General features: G+C 43.1%; 1 protein-coding gene across 1 annotated transcript; it reads right to left on the reverse strand.

The window, feature by feature from the left end:
• Positions 1-8,033: 8,033 nt before the first annotated feature.
• Positions 8,034-11,105, reverse strand: LOC307116427 (cell adhesion molecule CEACAM21-like). The gene is made up of 3 exons (XM_079800375.1): positions 10,930-11,105; positions 9,692-10,051; positions 8,034-8,436 (listed from the first exon to the last, which is right to left on the reverse strand). The coding sequence occupies exons 1-3, from the start codon at positions 10,991-10,993 to the stop codon at positions 8,159-8,161; spliced, it is 702 nt and encodes a 233-aa protein (XP_079656501.1). The 5' UTR covers positions 10,994-11,105; the 3' UTR covers positions 8,034-8,158.
• Positions 11,106-20,781: the final 9,676 nt, after the last annotated feature.

The following is a 20,781-nucleotide window of genomic DNA, read 5'->3' on the forward strand; positions in this document are numbered from 1 at the left end:
ATGATAACAATAACATGAAGGGGCCTTGTGCTTTCTGCTCTGGGGTTGTGAGGGGTTTGGAAAAAAGAAAATCACCCTGACATTCGAAAGGTATGTTATTGTAGATGCCAAAACTCATGGATGGGCTCAGTTAATGTAAAGACTGACCTTTGTCAGGAAAGATACCAGCCTAGAACATGACTACCCACCATGACTCACTTTAAGTTAGAAGGTTTTATTTTCAGACCATCCTGTGGGGTTACTTAAGGTTTCTGAGTTTGTATGGCCGCCACACAGGCCTTTCCTAAGCTTATTAGGTTGAGTATGTGGCCCCTTTTTCATTCACACAGCCCAACCCCTTAACCTTTTGGGAGGAGAGAGGAGCTAGAGATCATTACCAATGGCTGATTATTTAAGCAATTATGACAACATAAGGATACTTCCAATAAAAACCCTAAACACTGGGTTCAGAAAACTTTGTGTTGATGCTGGAAGGCTGAGCACTCAGGGAAAAAGTTGAATTTTCACACCTCTCCCTATGCCTTGATCTGCCAGTCTCTCCCATTCAGATATTCCTAAAGTGTAGACTTAGAATGAACCAGTAATAGTAAGTAAAGTCTTTTCCTGAGTATTGTGTGGGCTTTTTCTCTTTTTTTTTTTTTGATAATTATAAAGAATGAGGGGTCATGTGAACCTCCAAACCTGGAGTTAACCAGGCCAAAATGTGAGTTACCTAGACATCCCATTTGTGATGACGTCTGAAGTTATGTTACTGAGCCTTGAAACTATGGGGTCTGCACCCACATCAGATAGTTAGTATCAGAACTGAAATGATTTGTAGGACACCCCATTGGAGAATTGGTTTTTGATGGGAAAAAACAAAAACAAAACCTTCAGGTCATATAAAAACTACCCGGCAGGGTGATGCTAGAAGTGATTATGATATTGTCAGTGATCAGCCTGTATTAGGTGCTCAGGGAGTTTGAGAAAACTTTTCTTTCACTCCCCTCTCTCACTAAGCCCTCTTTCACCTTCAGAGTCCACCTTCACCATTTTCTTCCTCTTCTCACAGAATGAGGCTGGAGGCAGTGTTTCTGATCCCAGGAGCAGTGGAGGTACACGCCTGTAAGTCTATTCATATTGTTGTCCACCCTGAGGTGGGATCTGTTCGCCTAATTCCTAGGCAGCCAGTAAACTGACATCAGGTTGCAGTGAAAGGAAAGAAAGTATATATTTCAAAGGTACAAATGAAGGGCAATGGGGCAGCTGATGCTCAAAGACCAGAACTCAAAGTGGATTCTATTTAGGGACTTTTAAGAGGAAAAAGTCATGACATGGGGTCCAGAGTCATGGGTTTTCAAGATTGGTCAGTTATGCTGTAAGTACCCATAATGTGACTTATTTCTCCCTGGCACCATCCTGGCTAGGGTCTTTGGTTATTGGGGCCTAGAGGTCTTCCGTCATGCAGACAGCCCAATGTTCTGAAACCCATTTTGGGGTTGGGTGGGTTATGTTACCTTAAGAGCAGAAAACATCTATCCATCTTGTGCTTAGCAGACAACATCTTTCTCTTATCTCGAGGAATATATATTCTGCAACTTGTTTCACTGACTAGTTTCCAGACTCCAGGCCGCATCTGCATTCTTTCCCATCATACCTGCTGGTTATATTTTCTATTTATGCTTTAACTAGAAATCATAATATCCAGACATGGGAACAAAAGGTAATCTTCCTCTCATCTTTTAAATTCTTCTATATGAGTTAAAAATCAAATTAACAGAGACAGATTAACAGGAAACAATGTACAAAGTCTGATATATGAACAAATATACTGGAGCTATAAGAATAGAGACCAACGGAAGCATTGAGTAGTGGAGGCTTATATGACATTCTGAAGCTAAGGGGGAAAGTGGTGTGTGGTTTGAGGCTTCAAAAGGCAGGAACATTGGCATGGAGATGCCAAAGCAAATGTGAATATTCCCCCTGGAGCTGGTCCTCCATCTATACACATTCTAGGCAGTTTAGTGGGAAGGTCCAAGGCTTATTTCTTAAAGCTTTTTCGCCCCAATAAGTATATCAAAATCAATACCCTAAAAGGCACATCTGGGGTAAACACTCGGGTTCCCTTGACAGCAGAATCCTGACTCTAAGTAATGTTTAAAAGTTTAACTAAAAGCTCAAATCTAGTTACCTAGTCATTGAGTACCTAACTAATTACCAAAACAAAACAAAACATAAAAATACTGCAACCTTGCTCTTTCAGTCTAAATATGTCCACTTCTGACTTCTCATTAGAAACAAAAAGTAAAAGATACATTGGAATCTGCTAATAAAAAATTTCTTCATTCCTGGAGAGCACCTTGACACACTCACATCATCCATAGCTGTTCAGGAAGAACTAGGGTCCTGAGACCCTGACTCATGTCTCAGATTAGTGTTCACGCCATCACTACTCACTGCTTAAGCAGTTCCTTCGTTGTTTTTGTACATGTCCCTAATTTTGACTAGTATGTGAGCTTCTTGCCTGCCTGGAGGACTCCTGTCACATCTCTATTGTTGAGGAATTGGGGGAAGGACTCTTGCCAAGGGTTGCCAGCTAGGCTTCAATATCACCAGGCACTTTCATGTTTAACTTAATTTATTTCCAAAATGTGTACAGCATGAATGCTGGAGAAAGGTCCTGATGTGATTTACAAAAACAAATGGGTTCATAAGGGCCCCTGCAGGCATGGTAACTTTATGGCATCTCTGTATTTTTTCAGCCACTAAGAGATATTGTGTATGAGTGTCCAGGATAGGATCTGATTATTCATTTGTTGATTCTTGGAATATGTAATGTATTCCTATAATGTACCTACCCATTATTATCCAGGGCCCTAAAAACACGAGAGTGGATGAGAGAGACAACCTGGACATTAGTGCTGATGTCCAACTATTTATTTTTTATGACTTTCTAATAAATCTTTATTGTTCAGATTATTACAATTTTCCTCTCTTTTCTTCCATAGCTCCCTTCCACCCGGTTCCAACCCCACCCTCTGCCCTTATCCCCCCGCCCCCTCCAACTGTCCTCATGCATAGGTGTACGATTTTTGCCCATTCTCTTCCCGCACCCCCACAACACTTTCCCCCCAAGAATTGTCAGTCCACTCCCTTCCTATGCTGGATTCTATTTTTTTCACCAGTTTATTCTGTTCATCAGATTTTTTATTTACTTGATTTTTAGATTCACTTGTTGATAGATATGTATTTGTTGTTTATAATTTTTATCTTTACCTTTTTCTTCTTCCTCTTCTTCTTAAAGAATACCTTTCAGCATTTCATATAATACTGGTTTGGCGGTGAGGAACTCCTTTAGTTTTTTCTTATCTGTGAAGCTCTTTGTCTGACCTTCAATTGCAAATGATAGCTTTGCTGTGTAGAGTAATCTTGGTTGTAGGTTCTTGCTATTAATCACTTATATTTCTTGCCACACCCATCTGGCTTGCATAGTTTCTGTTGAGAAATCAGCTGGCAGTCTTATGCGTGCTCCCTTGTAGGTAACTAACTGTTTTTCTCTTGTTGTGTAAAATATTCTCTCTTTGTCTTTTGCTCTTGGCATTTCAATATGATGTGTCTTGGTGTGGTCCTCTTTTGATTCCTTTTGTTTAGGGTTCTCTGCGCTTCCTGGACTTGTAAGTCTATTTCTTTCACCAGGTCGGGGAATATTTTGGTCATTATATCTTCAAATAGGTTTTCAGTATCTTGCTCTCTCTCTTCTTCTGGCACCCCCATAATTCGGATGGTGGTATGCTTGAAGTTGTCCCAGAGGCTCCTTACACTATCTTCCTATTTTTGGATTCTTATTTCTTTTTGCATTTCCAGTTGGGTGTCTTTTGCTTCTTTGTATTTCAAATATTTGACTTGATTCTTGCATTCCTCTAGTCTGCTGTTAAATCTCTGTATGATATTTTTTATTTCAGTCAGTGGATGCTTAATTTGTAATTGGTCTTTTTTCTACTCCCCGAGGGTCTTGCTAAATTTATCGGCCTTTACTAGACAATTCTTAAAAAACATAATAACCGTGGTTTTGAACTCTATATCCAGTTGTTTGCTTTCCTCCGTTTCTTTCATTTGTGATCTGTTTTTTTGTCTCTGCATTTTGTCTGCTTTCCTGAGTTGATAGAGTGGCTTTGTGTGCTATTTGTCCTATAGGGCCCAGAGACTCAGCCTCCCCAGTTACCTGAGGTGGACACTCTTGGTGCACCCATTTGTGGGCTGTGTGCACAGTCTCGTTGTAGTTAAGTTTTTATTGTTTTTAGTATCTCTGGGAGGAATTGACCTCCAGGACAATTGGCTATGAGGATCAGCTGTGTCTATGCTAGACAAGTTCTTTGCTGGAGACACCCTTATGAGACAAGACTTGCAAAAGCCTCTGTGCTCAGCTTGGATGGGGCGGAGTCTCAGGGCGGAGTCTCAGGGTGGAGAAGACAGCATTGGTTTCCCTCTCAGCCCTGCCCGAAGAGGCCCCTGAGTCTTAGTGTCCCAAAGTAATCGGTAATCACTGCAAGTTCCTCTGAGAGAATGCCACCTTCCAATATCGTCTACTGCCAGACAGTGCAGTTTCTCCCCAAATGAGCCTGGATCCCCAGATTCTTGCCTGGAGCTGGAGTTCAGCAAAGTCAGGAGCATTTGTCTCCTTCCCGCTTGAGAAAGCCAGCCAGGTATTGAGTTGCCCACCTTCTCTGTGCGTACGCGTCTCATTACCTCTGCCTTGCAGCTCCTCTGAGTCTCAGTGTGCTTTTCTCTTTCCTTCTAGTTGTAAAATTTCCATAGAGCAGGCTTTCTTGTGGTTCTGGATGATGTCCACGCTGTGTTTTAGTTGTAGTTTAGAAATTGTTGTGCAAGGCAGCAGTTTAGGTGTGTACCTATGCCATGACCTTGGTTTCACCCGAGGCTCTCAACGATTTATTTGAAAACTAATATCTAAAAGACACTTCAAGATGCCCTAAGATCCTTGATCACCACCAGACATATTACCTCAATGTGCTCCTCCAGAATTTTCCTGAATCTCTTTCTCTGTCTCACACACCCCATATCCTATCTTTCAGCAAATCCTCTTGAATCCATCCTTTCAACAAATACAGAAACTGACCCCTTCTTCCCACACTTGTCTGACCACCCTCACCTGTCACCTGGATGACTGCACTTGCCTCCTCACTGGGCTCCCTGCCCTCCGCCCAGCAGCCACTCAGATGCTGAGGAAAGTAGGCTAAGGTGAACATCCTGATTCCTTTGTGGAGCGGATTTTTCTGTCTGAATCTATGGCAGGAATGGGTGGGGGAAGGCAGAGAGGGGTCAAAAGTTCTTCCTGAGTTTTGTTTCATAAAAGCGTGAAATAAATATCCAAAAATAGGAATTTCAGAAAGGCTAAATTTTAGATGGCTTCACTAAACACGGATCACTTACTCCCACTGGGGCTCTGAGCGCGCCAGAGGCTCCTCAGATCACTCAGAGGGAAGCCAGACTTCTGGCTATGGCCTCTCCCTCTCTGACTTCATCTCCTCTCATCTCCAGCTCTGTCTCCTCCACCGAGCTTGTCTCGTTTTTGCTGCCCCAACATTTTTAAATAGAAAGAAATAAAAAAAACCCACACATGCCTTCTTTCACTCTATTGTGCTATCACATTATTACTGTTGTTTCTGGGTGGGTTACTGGGCGACTCCCCCAACAGCATGCCATGTCCATGAGGACTGGGATTTTGTCTTTTGTGTCTCACACTGCACCCCAGTGCTTAAAGCAGTGTCAGCAGATGGTGACCAGTAGGTTGGTCTTCTTTGATACATGAATAAAGAAGTTACACATGTGATCATGGTTGAAAGGATGACATATGGAGCGTGATGACCTCACATAACTAGGATTCTGATCTAGACTGAGGGACCAGGGAGACTTTCCTGAAGCGCGGCTGGGAAGTCAGGCCATCTCCTGCTGTGAACCCGACCTCAGAAAAGAGGAAGAAAAGTGGGAAACATTTTTTGGAGGATTGTAGCCACATAAGGAAAGAAATGGGAAAATTTGAAAATATGATAAGGATTGACACGGTAAGATGCAGGTTCTGCTAATTACAGGTAGATGATGTCAAAGTAAAACTTGAGCCACACAAATTTAGGGAGGCAAGAAAGTCCTTATTCAAGACCATGCAATAGGGCAGTGAGATTGACCTCAACAGCAATGAAATAAAAGGATGGGAGATTTTAAGAACAGGAGAAGGAATCACAGGCATCTGTGATTGCTTATTGGGTTGACAAAAAAGATAAATAAAACTCATGTAATCCTTGCAGGAGGGTTTTCATAATTTTTATTATTGTTACATTTAAACCTCACTCAAGGATAAGTTTTTATTGATAAGAAGATAGAGAGAAAGAGAGAGAGAGAGAGAGAGAGAGAGAGAGAGAGAGAGAGTGAATGAGTGAGAGAGAGAGAGGTGAGAAAGAAAATACCAGTTGCCTCTAATAAATGCCTTGACCGAGGATTAAACATGCAAACTTTAGGTGTTCAGGACAAAGGGACAACCAATTTGGCCACACTGGTGAGTATAAGCAGGTTTTTCACATCTTGGTTTCAAATGTTAACACCCAATTTAGGCTCCTACCCTTCCTCAGAGACTGAGACACAGAAAACATGAGAATTAAATTTTAACAGAATGGACCCAAACCCTCTAGGCAGATATTCTATGAATCATATCACTGGCAAGAAGTTGTTTTTTAAAAATGCACTTTTACTGATTTCAGAAAGAGGAAGGGAAAGGGGAGAGACATAGAAACATCAATGATGAAAGAGAATCATTGATTGGCATCTTCCTGCACACCCCTATTGGGGATCAAGCTTGAAACCCAGGCATGTGCCCTGACTGGGAATTGAACTATGACCTCCTGGTTCCTGGGTGGATGCTCAACCACTAAACCACTCCAGCCGGGAGGCAAGAAGCTTTTAAGTAGACTTAGGTATATTTCAAAAGGACAGAGAAAGAATGTGCAATTACAAATTGCAGTTACATTCCTAAAGAAAATGCTCTAAAAAAGTAGAGGTAAGAGGCCTAGTCAGGAAGAAAGGTTAGAGACTCTGAGTGAATACTGAGGCCTCTGGTTCATAACACAGCTACTTTCTGCACAGCGGAGGATAATACAATTAATCTTTTCAGCCAAGACCCAGTTTGCATCTCCACAGTTCCTGCAATTTATAAAGAAGTGCAAGTTCCCAGCCATTTATAAATAGTTGCAAAATAACTGAAAGACTGAATAGAGATAGCATCTGAACTCCCAGAAGGCTGTGCTTCTGGAGTTTTCCATGGAGACATTACATTTCTCTCTATAACCACCTCCCCTATGATCAAAAGGCATCTCCAAGGAAGAAGAGTATTTTGATCCTATCACATGTATCGCAGGTGTCATTCAATTTGGCCTGATTAATGACCTAATTGCAGAGGAACTGCTATTCACCTTCTAGTTTTCTCTGATGCATGTTTTTCTATGAAACCTAAGATGGGAGATTTAACAGCCTCTTGAGGTTAGGCGGCCTCACACTCACACTTCACCTGCAGTTTCTCTAGATTTGGGAGATGCCCTCCTCTCAAAGAGATTACAAGTCTTCATCAGGTCATAATTAGCTCCATAAAAGGTGAGGTCGTTTATAATTCTGTTTGAACTAGACATTTGCTAAGCCTTGCTTATATCAACAACGTTTCCAATTCTATTCTATCAACAAAGAGGACAGGGTGCTACTGAACTTATGCAAATAAGTCTATTGCCATAACCAAAAGAATACTCCAGAGGGCATTAGTAATTTGGGGGAAGACAAAGGTCACTGTTGCATCTCACATAGGTGTTCTCTTGTCTATTCCCATTATCACAAGTGTCCAGGCACCCTCCACATGTCTCCCTGGAAATGGGAGAGAGCTCAGATTCCTGTGAAGCACATGGCGTCCCCTCCATTTTGGACATGGTGCAAATGAGACCACCAGAGATGGGATCCAATGTGGTATGTTACCTTACGTCAACAATAATGACAATGCCAGCTCACATTTATTAGGATTTATTGATTCATAGCAAGTCTTCTACACAATTTCCACCACCACAAGAAACCTAATAGGTACATTATTTTATTTTTTAGTTTAAGAACATAGGGGAAGGGAGGAGGATCTCTAGTACTTGACCTCTAACACTACAGGCGCACTTTCAACAGAGCTGATGGGGTTGGAAATTTTACACTGGTAGTTCCCAGCATCCTCTCTCCTAACAGGGTCTATGGTGAGGGACCTCTTGTCCTGGGACAGCGTCATCCTCCAGTTGAGCTGGAGCCTTTTACCATTGAATAACCAGTAGGTGGACCTCACACTTGAGTAGCAAGTCATCTCCACTGCATCCTCATTCTCTTTGACTGTGGTGCTGCTGGCTAGGAGTATGGGCTCACTCAATTGTGCTGTGAAGAAATAGAGGGTGAGAATGATTGAGTGTGGGCTTCAGACCTGGGGCCATGCTCCCGCCACAAAGATCTAAGCCCTGACTCTGATTGTTATGAGGGTAATTTGGTTCCAAAATAAAAATTAATTAATTCTAAATTTGCCATCACTCCCCAGACCAAATCTACCCCTCTGAACTGGAGAGCCCTAAGAAGGAAGGATATGAGCCATTGATTGCTCTAGTGATCCAAAAACATCTAATAAGGCCACTGGGATTGGAGGAAAAGATGGGGCTATGACTGCAGATAAACCTCAAGTGACTCAGAACAATTTCTCATGGTCTGTGTGACTCTGCTTAGGGACTGTTTCTCCTTGTGCCTCACTTTCCCCTCAGTGAAGTGAAATGAATATTTGACTGCCAGGCTGACAAAGTACTACTCATAAAATATTCACAGTATCTGACATAAATTTTGGGAAGGAAAACTGCTCAAATGAGAGGCATTTGTTATTGATGTACTTCATGATAAAATCTCCTGGGCTGATCCCTGGTGGATGAGCAGCTGCCAGGGGAATCTTTACTCCTGCTCCTCCTTTGAGACACTAACCTTTCTCTGAATTCTCCTAAGTCACCCAGAACAGTCAGCTAATAATCTGTGGAGCTTGTCCAGTTGTGCTCTGCACACACAGTCTCAGGTGAAGGACCATGCTCCATCTCTGCGCTGACGTGGCTCTTAGGTTTGAGCCCCAACTGGTGACCAGCTCAAGAGCCTTGTGCCTCTGGCACATGGGAAACTGTTGCTCTCACTCAGCCAATCCCAGCAGGCAAAACCCAAGTAGACAAAGGCTCCCCAGGGCCTCTGGAGTCAGGACATTGTGACTGGGGCCTGGAGAGGGGCTGCCCAAGCTGAGCTTCTCTGTGAAGAACTCAGGGAGCCCCCCAGGCCAGGTTCTTACAGAGCCATGCAGGGTCTATCTCAGGGAAATGATCAAGGAAAGGGGCCCAAGGACCTGGACTGATACTGGTCTCCCCCTGCTGACTCACACCCATCAAATTGGTCCTTCTCTCTGTGGTGAATGTCTGTGGGGCTGGAATCTGGGAAGGGAACTCTGACCTTAGGAAGTTTGTGTCCACTGTGTCTGTCATGCACTAAATGCCCAAACCCAGCTTGGGACATGATGCAGAGGCAGATGGAGGGGAGTCCAGGGCTAGCAGTCCTGTGTGTGAAGTAGAATTCACCCCACCCGACACATAGAGGTCAGAGATCAATCACTCACTGTAGACGCTGAGAGATACAATTCCAAATGCTCTTTGATAATTTTGAAGGAGAGCTACTACCCGGTAGAGTCCTTCATCGCTAGTAGTGAGGTTTCTTATGACCAGGGATCCATCAAGGTTTGCTGACTCTCGACCACTGTATCCGGGCCCTTTTAGATATTCATCTGAACCCAATACAAATATACCAATTAAATTAGATAACTTCATCTCTGTTCCCCTGTACCACATAAAGGCTGTACTATTGTGAGAACTATTGCGGATAGGTAGAATCACATCCTGCCCTTCAGCAGCACCGGTCGAGACAAAAGCAATTTTCGCAGTGGTGGGTGGGATCCAGATGGGAAGACAAGAAGGGAAGACTAGAAAGGAAGAGAGAAATTGATCAGTATTTTGATCTAGGCATTGGGATGGAGAGATGAGGCATTTCTCTTCAACTCTCAGCCTTGGTCTGTGTGTGAGTTCGTGTGTGCATCTCCTTGGTCGAGGTCAGCAACATGGCCACCATTGCTTCAGCACCTCAGAACCTATGCTTTCTGTTTTGAATTCTCTTTCCCAGCTGTCTGTGTGCTGTCCTCCTTACTACCCTCAGAACCCTGTTGACACTCAGTGGCCTTCTTGGAAGATCTTCCTTGGCCACGTCCTCTAAAGACCCTCTATCTTCACTCTCTGACCTGTCCCCGCTCTGTGCCCTTCAGGGCACTTGTGGGTACCTGATATCACAAGTAGATCTCTTCTTCTCTATTTTCTCCCCATATAGTGTGAGCTACAAGTGGGCAAGGGATTTTGGATCTTGTGACCCCTCAGTGACTGCAATAGGCTTCAAACACCTGTGGGTGTATGAATGAGTGTTCCCAGGCTTGACCATGACCCATATCGTATTTTCCCATATTTGTAGTTGTTGTTGGGGACAATGTTTAGCACCCCTGGTTAAAATGTTCCTGCAATCACCTGAAATAAATTGTTATTACTGTGTTCAGTCGTCAAAATTCAATACTCTGTGATGAATAACTTAGCAAATGAACCGCAATTGAGGTTTCCCTGCCCCTCACCACTTTCAAATCATGAAATTTTGCTGTTGCTGAGCACCCTCTCTCATCCTATTCTGTGCCCCTGTGCTTCCACTCAGGTCCAAAGAGAAGCCCTTCCTCCCTTCCAGAGTGCTGTTCTCCCCAGGAGGTCTTGGCCACTCTCCTACTCTCAACCTCCCTTCCATTCCCAGGGATTATCCCCTCCTTACCAGCCAGCAGGAGCCCCAGCCAGGGAACAAGTCCTCTGTGGGCAGAGGCTGCAGGGAACTCCATGGTGACTGCTGCCTGCTCCGTCCCTTCCTCTGAGACAAGAGCTCGAGGTCCAGTAAGGCTCCCAGGCACCTCTGTCCAGACTGGTGGGATGTTCCGTCCCTCCTTCCTGTGTGCTGAGCCTCCTCCTGGGGAAAGATAACCTCCCTGGTCATGTGGGCCTGGGCGGGGTCAGGCCTCTGGACCTCCCTCTCCCTCCCCTCATTTTTGCCAACCCTGTTGCCCCTTTCAGTTTACCTTTTCTCTGTATTTTGGTTTCCTGGAAACTGCTGAGGCTTTTGACAACACACACACATACAAACACAAACACACACTTGCACAGACACGTGCCCAGTAAAGCACTTGCCTGGGGTGTCCAGTTCCTGGTCATTCTCTACATCTCCCTGTCAGGGCACATTTTACTTTCCCTTCAGTGCAAGAGGTCTGGGCCCCCCTCAGGAATATTGTCACAGGGATGCCCCGGCTCTACATTGGCTCACCTGTGAAACTTTGTAAGGATTGGGATGCCCAGGTGACATTTTTAAAAGGCTTCTTCAGCAGCTGCCCAGCTTGCATGGATGCCAGGATGAGAGCCTATGATGTTAGGGTGGGGAGCCCTGCTCCTCTCCAGAACCTCTGAAAATGCAGATTCTGACTAAGCAAATGTGTAGTGGATCAGAGACTGTGCATCTGATATGCTCTCAAGAGAGTTGGGTCTTACTTGCCTGTGAAGCCCACTTGCAATAGCAAAGCTGAGGGGGCACATGTCCTCCTGAGAGGATGACCCCTCACCCCAGCATTGGCCCCTGCTTCATCTTGGTCTTAGGTCTGCCAGCACCACACAGAGAGCCCCACAGGCCACAAACTGGGGATTGTGTCTGGTTGTGATACAGAACCTCAGTTGGACACTGGGTCTTCCCTGTGTTCTCAAATGTGCTGGGAAGATGGGATTTCCTTCCAGCAGGAAGGCCACAGAGGTAACTAGCAGTGAGAAGGGGTCAAGCTAGGTGATGACTGCAGAGGGACCCTCTCTCTATCTCAGGTTGTCACCATCCTGGCCATTGTTTCCAGAGAAAGAGTCCACATCACCATGGGTATCCAGGAGGACATGCAGTTTCCAGGTATGAAGGGTAAGATATGAAGCAAGGACTATGGTGTGAGCTCAGGTGGCTGTGGCCTCCATGGTCCTTGGGGAATATTTTCATGGATACCCTCCATCTCTTTGTTGATTGACCCTGTCCATGTCCTCCATGACTATTCGGGCAGCCTCTGTCCTCTGCCTGGGGGACTTTTTTGAGGTCACCTCGTCTTGCCCATGTGTGGTTCCAGTTATGATTTGGGGAGCAACATAGAGATTCCTGATAAAGCAGCTGCCCCTAGACCTTCTCAAGGTAAGAAATGTCCAAACCTGTAGAGGATTGTTATGAGTATTTCAGCTGAATTAATGTCATATGACTGCAAGCAAGATCTCAAATCCTGAGAAGAACAGCAGTTTTGTCACTTATTTTATACATTATAATCAAAGGAGAAGATGAAAAAGTTGCATGAAATCTATTGGAAAGTGAGAGAAAGGTTAGGAGGGAGATTTCTAAAAATAAATAAAAAGCAAAATGGAGAAACACGTATTATTTTTACATTGGAGGGTCCAGGATAGTTAACATGTATAGCAGGTACAGAGGCTTGCCAGGAACCAGGCAACAAGAGCGCTCTGGGGTCTTGTATTCTGGCCCCACAAGCTCTGCCTTCAATGGGTCCAGCAAAGAAAATTTGCTAGAGGAATGTGATGTCAAAGGTATGTTATCCAGGATGCATCAGAACAGGGAAAGGGCTCACTTAACGTAAAGTCTGACATTTGCTAAGGAAACTGTGGGCCTGTGACATGACTACCTGCCATCACCTGCCCAGTTAGGCATTTGTGATCAGATCACACTGTGCGTCACTGAGCTTGTCAGGCATGTCATGGGGCCCACTGGGCTTATCAGGTTTGTCCCACAGCCCCTTTTTCATTCACATTTTCTGGAAAGAGGAAGGTGGGACAGCACAGACAGGACGGAGGGGCCTAGAAAAATCTATTGGATTTTCAGGCCATGGAAATTGGTCTCCTTCTTCACCTCCTTAGCCAAAGCCCAGATCAAGTGTGGATTTCCTGTGTTTTGTAGGTGCGTGTCAATATCACCCTCTAGAAAGCAAACGGAGACCTGCAGGCTATGTCAGGTACTGCACTAGGAATGCTGACCAGGATCCAGAAGGTGGGAGCTAACTGTGAGCCCTGGACAAAGGTGAGCTTTGACCTTTAGACTAAGAACCCAACATCCAGGGCCCGGTCCCTGTGTGTCTCATACCTCCTGACTGCATCCTAGGGCAGGCTGGGGCCAGTGAGAGGCCTGGCTGTGTCCAGAGTATTATAAATCCATTCTCCAGAAAGCTGCTCCCTCTGGTGGATTTGCTCTTTCAGGAGGATGTGCTTTCCAGGTTTTCGAAGCCAGGGTATGGTGATGGCTCTTTTGAGAGAGGGTGCTGGCCTGGATGGTTGATCCCCAAAATGCCCTCTGTGTTTCCCATCACAGCATGGGGATGTTGCGTCCAGTCCCCTGTTTCCCTGTCATCTGCTCTAGGCCTCCCCACCGGGCCCAGGTTCTGGAGGAGCTCCACATGGAGTGTCAATCAGGGGACTCAGTAGGTTCCTCTGTTAGGGGAGGTGAGACCCCCGTGGGACCCTCAGCACCTCTGAGATGGAAGCAACCCCAGATCCTGGGTTCTCCTTTCCCATCCTGCTGAGGAAGTTCCCCTTGTTCCCCAGGATACCCTGGGCTGGTGAGATGTCTTTAGGGGCCACAGACAGCTGTATTCAGACCAGGAATCTTGGGTATGATGAGTAATCCCCTAATTTCCTTGAGGTGAGAGTGAGCATCCTCCTGCCTTGGTAGGAACTCTACCTGGGATGGAGAATCCAGAATGTCTGGCAGGTCAGGGATCTGTGATAAAAGGAAGAACATGGGTTGCTTTCCAGACCCTTAAGAGATGAGTGTAGGGAGGGTTGTGATTACCTGGCAAAGAACTCAGAGCGGTCTGACCCCTCACTGTTAGGAGGTTCCTGTCCCCCTTTCCTGACTGTAAGTGGGGTAAACACCTGACTCTGGGACATCCCCATGTAAAAAAGGGCTGTGTCCTCCTCCCAGGCTGACACCAAGCCTACGGATGAATAAGGAACATGATCTGACTGCACGTGTCAAACAGGGTGACAGGCTTCCAGTATATGGTTTCCCTCATCCATTTAATTAGTCTTTACTGAGTATCTGTGGTGTTTCAAGTCAGTGCTGGTTCCTGAGAATGCCACAGAGAGCAGGAAATACGTGGGCCCTGCAGTCGTGGAGTTTAACTTGTAAGGAGAGACAGGGTCTCAGATAAACGTTCCATAAACATTTATGTAGAAAAGTCTTTCACACAAAGAATTACATGCTTGTAAAATTATTAAAGGGCTAGAGAAATGGAAGTTAAAGAGTTGGCACTGGAAGTCAGATTTTAAGGCCGTGCTGGCACAGCCCCCTTCCACAGGTAAAGAATGAGCTGTGTATGCCAGAGGGCACCCATCAGTCAACACAATAGCAGAAATAAGATGCCCATCTCCTTTCCAGCTTTCAAATTACACAAAAGTGCATCTCAAGCCTGAGTTTATTTCACATCTGGACTCTTAATCACAAGGAGTAGGGGAATGGAGTATTTAACCTTTCAGTCTACCTGATATAGGAGGGAACATGGAAAAGGGTGGAATATAAATGCCATGTGCCAATACATGGCATGTCTGAGTCCACATGCAGGCTGTGGGACTCTAGACAACTGATCCCATCTCAAAAAATTTCGGTCTCCCTATGTGATATCATAGAAAGGTATTTGTTGTTATTTCCTGGTTCTTAGAACTGAGCAACAAAAATACTTTGAATTTTATGATTTATAAGGGTGATAAGAGTGTCTTTTATGGTGAGGAAGAAACAGACCTGTGGATAGATACAAGGTAAGGGCAGGTCACCATAATGACAAACCCTTGCTTAGAAGCAGGGATTGCCCCGAAGAGATGAGGGTACATAAAGTGTGTAGGAATTTTTGGGTGCCAATGTAATAAGAGTTTAAATCTATAGATAATTTTTATGAGTTTACTTGAGCCAAATTGATGAGAATTGCTAGAAAGCCAAAACTCAATGGACTGAGAAAATCCTTCAGAAAATTGGACTTTTACTTCTTATTTTATACATTACTATCAAGGCAGAAGGTGTAAGGGGTTACAAGAAATCCATTGGTGAACTATTAGAAGGCAGGAGAAAGCAAAGTGGGGAAATCTCTGAGATTGGATAAACAGTAAACCAAGTAGACACATACTAATTTTTCATGGATGGGTGCTGAACAGTTAACAGTTAACAATTAACGCGATGACAATAACAATGAGGGGTTCTGCGGTGCAGTAGGAAGTCTGGAAATAAAGAAATTACACAAACATTCCATAGGTATGCTACTGTACACAGGCTCCGTTAAACTAAAGATTGGCCTTTGTTAGGGAGGAGGTTGGCCTAAGACAAGACTACCCTCCATGGCTCACTTTTCTTTAGAACATTTTCATTTCAGATCATCCTATGTAGTTACTGTAGATCTCTGAGTTTGTAAGCCCCAACGCAGGCGTCCCCTGAGCTTGTCAACTTGAGTATGAAGACCTTTTATGTCAACACTTTCAAATTATGGTCATAAGTCAATCTAAAGGATGCATTAATAACCAACATTTTGATTGGATAATGTGCTCCCACAGGGCTAAGAAGGCTCATCCCAGGAAGCCTTAGTGTAAACATTTGTCTTGCTGAACAACAGACCATTGGAGTTGGGCCAAGAATATAACCTTCAATGGAAGTCAAGGCTGAATTTTCTCAAAAGTGAAAAGCAGGTAAATGGGAGGCAGGCAGGTTCCATGGGCCTTCACTAAGAAAAACAGTCTGGATTATTTCTAACCTATAATCCAAGTTTTGCTATCTGTCTCATTTCTCTGTAATTAGCCTCTTCTATGACATTTACTCATAGTTTTAGGGCAACCTATACATCTCTTCAGTTATCATCATCTGACCAAGAGATGGGTTCCCATTTACTATGGACCCTATATTTCCCATTGAAAAGACTCAAGAGCTATTCATTATTAATCTGATTCTTGCTAGTTTTGCATTTAAAAGCTATAATCTTAAGGTTTATGCAGAAACAAGGACGTAAGAATGCAATGTTATAAATTACAATTTCCATCTAAACATTCCAAAGTCAAGGAAGACAGTAAGTTTAATCAGTAAATTTCCTATGTCTCAGCAACTGTTACACAGGGCATTGTTTGTAAAGCGTCTATTTTAATTAATATAGTTAGTAATCATTGCTAGGTTAAAGTGTTATCATATTCCCATAATCAGGTTCTAGCATTCATACAGAAAATATCTTCCTCAACATTTCTTCTCTACTAACTTTCTACATCTACCCTTATTCTTCTTGGTTTATCGCTTTTTACTCATTCAAAAATAACCAACTTATGGAAACATGCTCATGTCACTAAGCATCTGAGAAATGCAAATCAAAATGACTATGAAGTACCATCTCACACTGTCAGAATGACTATCATCAACAAATCAACAAATGACAAGTGCTGGCAAGGATGTGAAGAAAAAGGAACCCTCATACAATGCTGGTGGGAATGCAGACTGGTGCAGCCACTGTGGAAAACAGTATGAAAGTATGAAGTTTACTCAAAAAAATTAAAAATGGAACTTCCATTTGACCCAGTAATTCCACTTCTAGGAATATATCCCAAGAAAACAGAAACACCAATCAGAAAGGATATATGCACACTTATATTCATGCCAGCACAATTTACAGTAGCTAAGAATTGGAAACTGCCTAAGTGCCCATCAGCAGATGAGTGGATTAGAAAACTGTGGTACATCTACACAATGGAATACTACACTGCTGTAAGAAAAAAAGCATTATTACCATTTGCAACAGCAGGGATGGAACTGGAGAACATTATGCTAAGTGAAATAAGCCAGTCAGAGAAAAATAAATATCACATGACCTCACTTATTTGTGGAATATAATGAACAACAAACTACTGAACAAAAATAGAACCAGAGACAGAGAAGCATGTCTAACCGATGAGGGAAGACTGGGAATGAGAGAGTAGGAGATCAACAAAAGGACTTGTATGTATACATATGAGTATAACCAATGGACCCAGACAGTAGGTGGGGTGAGGGCATGTGCTGGTGTGTGGAAGTGGCCGGGGAGAGGTCAATGGGAGGAAAAGGAAAATCATGTAATACTTTAAACATTAAAAAGTTTAAATTTCTTTAAAAGCATAAAAATGGTTTTAATATTGAAAAAAATAAAAAAATAACCAACTTGCCCAGTCAGTGTGGATGAATGGTTTTGCATCAACCCATGAATCAGGAGGTCACAATTCAATTCCCAGTCAAGGCACATGCCTAGGTTTCAGGCTCCATCCCCCACAGGGGACATGCAGGAGGCAGCCAATCTATGAATGATTCTCTCTCATCGTTGATGTTTCTCTCTACATATCCCTCTCCCTTCCTCTCTCTGAAATCAATAAAAACATTTTTTTAAAATAACCAACTGATTAGGAAAAACTACTCACTTTTAAATTCTCTTAAAACGAACACTTTACATTCCTTTCCTTTGCTATAGCATTCTTTCTAAATTTCAAAATGTTACCAGAAAGGGAGCCAGGTCCTGAACGGATTTGCTTAAGGCCAGCCTGCAGTGTGTGGATTCTTGACTTGGTGCAAGAAACATTTCACAACATGAGTTCAGGTGATTTAGAAAGTATGTTTTTAAAGTTTGGAACAGTGAAACAAAGAAAGGCTTAGGATAGAGGCAGTAGGAGAGAGACTAGGCAGGACGGTTTGAGCTCTCTAGAAACCTGGGAATGAAGTGAGTCTAGGTGGGGCTGCTGTCAGCTCACGGGCAAAAAAGTTTGGGGGACAGATCAATGGGATTAGTCCAGGACAAGCTGCTGCTGATCATTGCTCCCCTGGTTGCAAGCTGCATGGAAACCTCATAAAGATTAAAAGAAAAAAAAATCACTCAAAAAGGAGATGGGGCCGGGGGCGGGGCATGTTCCACAAGGAGGGCCCAGGCTGTCTTTTCTGTCTTGAGCTATTTTATTTGCTTTCCGAAGGTGGGGATTTAGCGGGGGACTCAGGGGAGATTTCAATAGAATTTTCATCAGCTTTCCCAGGTGTCCCTTTTAAGGGTCATGGTCTCTAATAATGGGTCAGTGCCAGGGCAGGCAGTCCAAACCTCATTATCAGCAACATTACAGGGAAGGAAAGTCCTCCCTGGGGCCAGTTTTGCCCATTACTAGGAACCCAGGGCTTTGCACCCTGATGGCCTTCCGTATCTGGCTGTAAATTGCTTGGCCAGTTTGTTAAGCTACCTGTCTCAGTTGCCTAATTACACTTGACAAGGAATTTTCCTAGCTTCTTACTATCCTGTCTCAAAAAGAGAAAACATAAAATTATTATTAATAATACAAAAGGTATCATATAAACCTTTAGTCATTATTAAAAATTGGGCTATATATACAATGTTGAAGAAAAGTCCAAAGAACAAGTGTAATTATTATTATCACTAGTATTCACAGACAGGTAAAGAAAATCAGTTTGTAGTTATACAGGCCTTGTCAGTGTCTTGGGATAGCTGTTGATCTCTGAGGTCAATGACCTCTCATTCTCAAGAAGTCTTTGTTCACTATATGTGGAGGCAAGTGTCAGACACAGGGGCAGATGTCCATTTCGGGTTGGGCACGTGATAGGGTCCCTTCAAACAATGTTGGAGAGTCTTTCATTGATGCCTTTTCCAAATGACAAAATAAGTCATGGTCTTTGAAGTCTTCATGTGCTGAGTGCACTCCTGTAAAATAAATGTCACTACTTTATCTGTCCGTATATGCTGGTTAATAAGTTCCTGATAATAATGCAGAATGTCTCCTTTTTGTAAGGTTGGTTCATATGTCTCCTCATCTAGATAAATGGGGTTACTTGTGACTATTTAATGAGGAGAAAAGCTATGTGTTTACCAAAAAAGGAGATTCCAGGTTGAGAAGAACCATAAGGAGGGCTTTAGGCCAAGGGAGATTAAAAGCTTCTGAAAATTTACCTAGTTGAGTTTTAATTATATCATTTGTATATTACACCAATCCAGAGAACTGGAGTTATAGGTATAATAAAAAGACTAGTAGAATAGGCCAAACATTAGAAATGAATTGTATTTTTTGAACAGTGAAATGTGTCCCTCAGTCACTAAAACTCATAGGCAATTCCCCAATATGCATTAGGTTTCCCCAATAATCATTTACCTTTTTAACTCTTGCTCTTCTTCAAGTGAATGCCTCAACCTAGTGAGAATAACATACAAATCATTACTAACACCTATTTGTATTCCTGACATGGTATCACTTGAATAAAATTCAATTACCATCTTTAAAATGGAACTAAAAGAAGTAGGAAATGACCTTGGGGTTCATGGAATGATGTTCCAGCATTATATTTAGACAGTAGAACATCTGCTACACAGTTTGCAATCTATAGAAGGAAAAGCAGTGACATGGAATCCAGTGGTCAAAGATTGGAGAGGTAGAAGAAAAAACAGCAAGGCATAGAGAGAATCTCTGGGATTAGATAAAAAGTAAAGCCAATCAATGCATACTTCTTTTATATTGGTTGGTATAAGATAGTTAACAGTAAACAATTAGCATGATAACAATAACATGAAGGGGCCTTGTGCTTTCTGCTCTGGGGTTGTGAGGGGTTTGGAGAAAAGAAAATCACCCTGACATTCGAAAGGTATGTTATAATAGATGCCAAAAATCATGGATGGGCTCAGTTAATGTAAAGACTGACCTTTGTCAGGAAAGATACCAGCCTAGCACATGACTACCCACCATGACTCACTTTAAGTTAGAAGGTTTTATTTTCAGACCATCCTGTGGGGTTACTTAAGGTTTCTGAGTTTGTATGGACCCCACACTGGCCTTTCCTGAGCTTATGAGGTTGAGTATGTGGCCCCTTTTTCATTCACACAGCCCAACCCCTTTACCTCATGGGAGGAGAGAGGAGCTAGAGATTATTACCAATGGCTGATTATTTAAGCAATTATGACAACATAAGGATACTTCCAATAAAAACCCTAAACACTGGATTCAGAAAACTTTGTGTTGATGCTGGAAGGCTGAGCACTCAGGGAAAAAGTGGAATTTTCACACCTCTCCCCATGCTTTGATCTGCCAGTCTCTCCCATTTATTTATTCCTAAATTGTATACTTACAATGAACCAGTAATACTAAGTAAAGTCTTTTCCTGAGTATTGTGTGGGCTTTTTCACTTTTTTTTTTTGATAATTATAAAGAATGAGGGGTCATGTGAACCTCCAAACATGGAGTTAACCAGGCCAAAATGTGAGTTACCTAGGCATCCCATTATTGATGGCGTCTGAAGTTATGTTACTGAGCCTTGAAACTATGGGGTCTGCACCCACTTCAGATAGTTAGTATCAGAACTGAAATGATTTGTAGGACACCCCATTGGAGAATTGGTTTTTGATGGGGAAAAACAAAAACAAAACCTTCGGGTCATATAAAAACTACCCGGCAGGGTGATGCTAGAAGTGATTATGATATTGTCAGTGATCGGCCTGTATTAGGTGCTCAGGGAGTTTGAGAAGACTTTACTTTCACTCCCCTCTCTCACTACGCCCTCTGTCACCTTCAGAGTCCACCTTCA

This window comes from Cnephaeus nilssonii (assembly GCF_951640355.1).
Source record: "Cnephaeus nilssonii genome assembly, chromosome: 20".
Lineage (NCBI taxonomy): Eukaryota > Metazoa > Chordata > Mammalia > Chiroptera > Vespertilionidae > Cnephaeus > Cnephaeus nilssonii.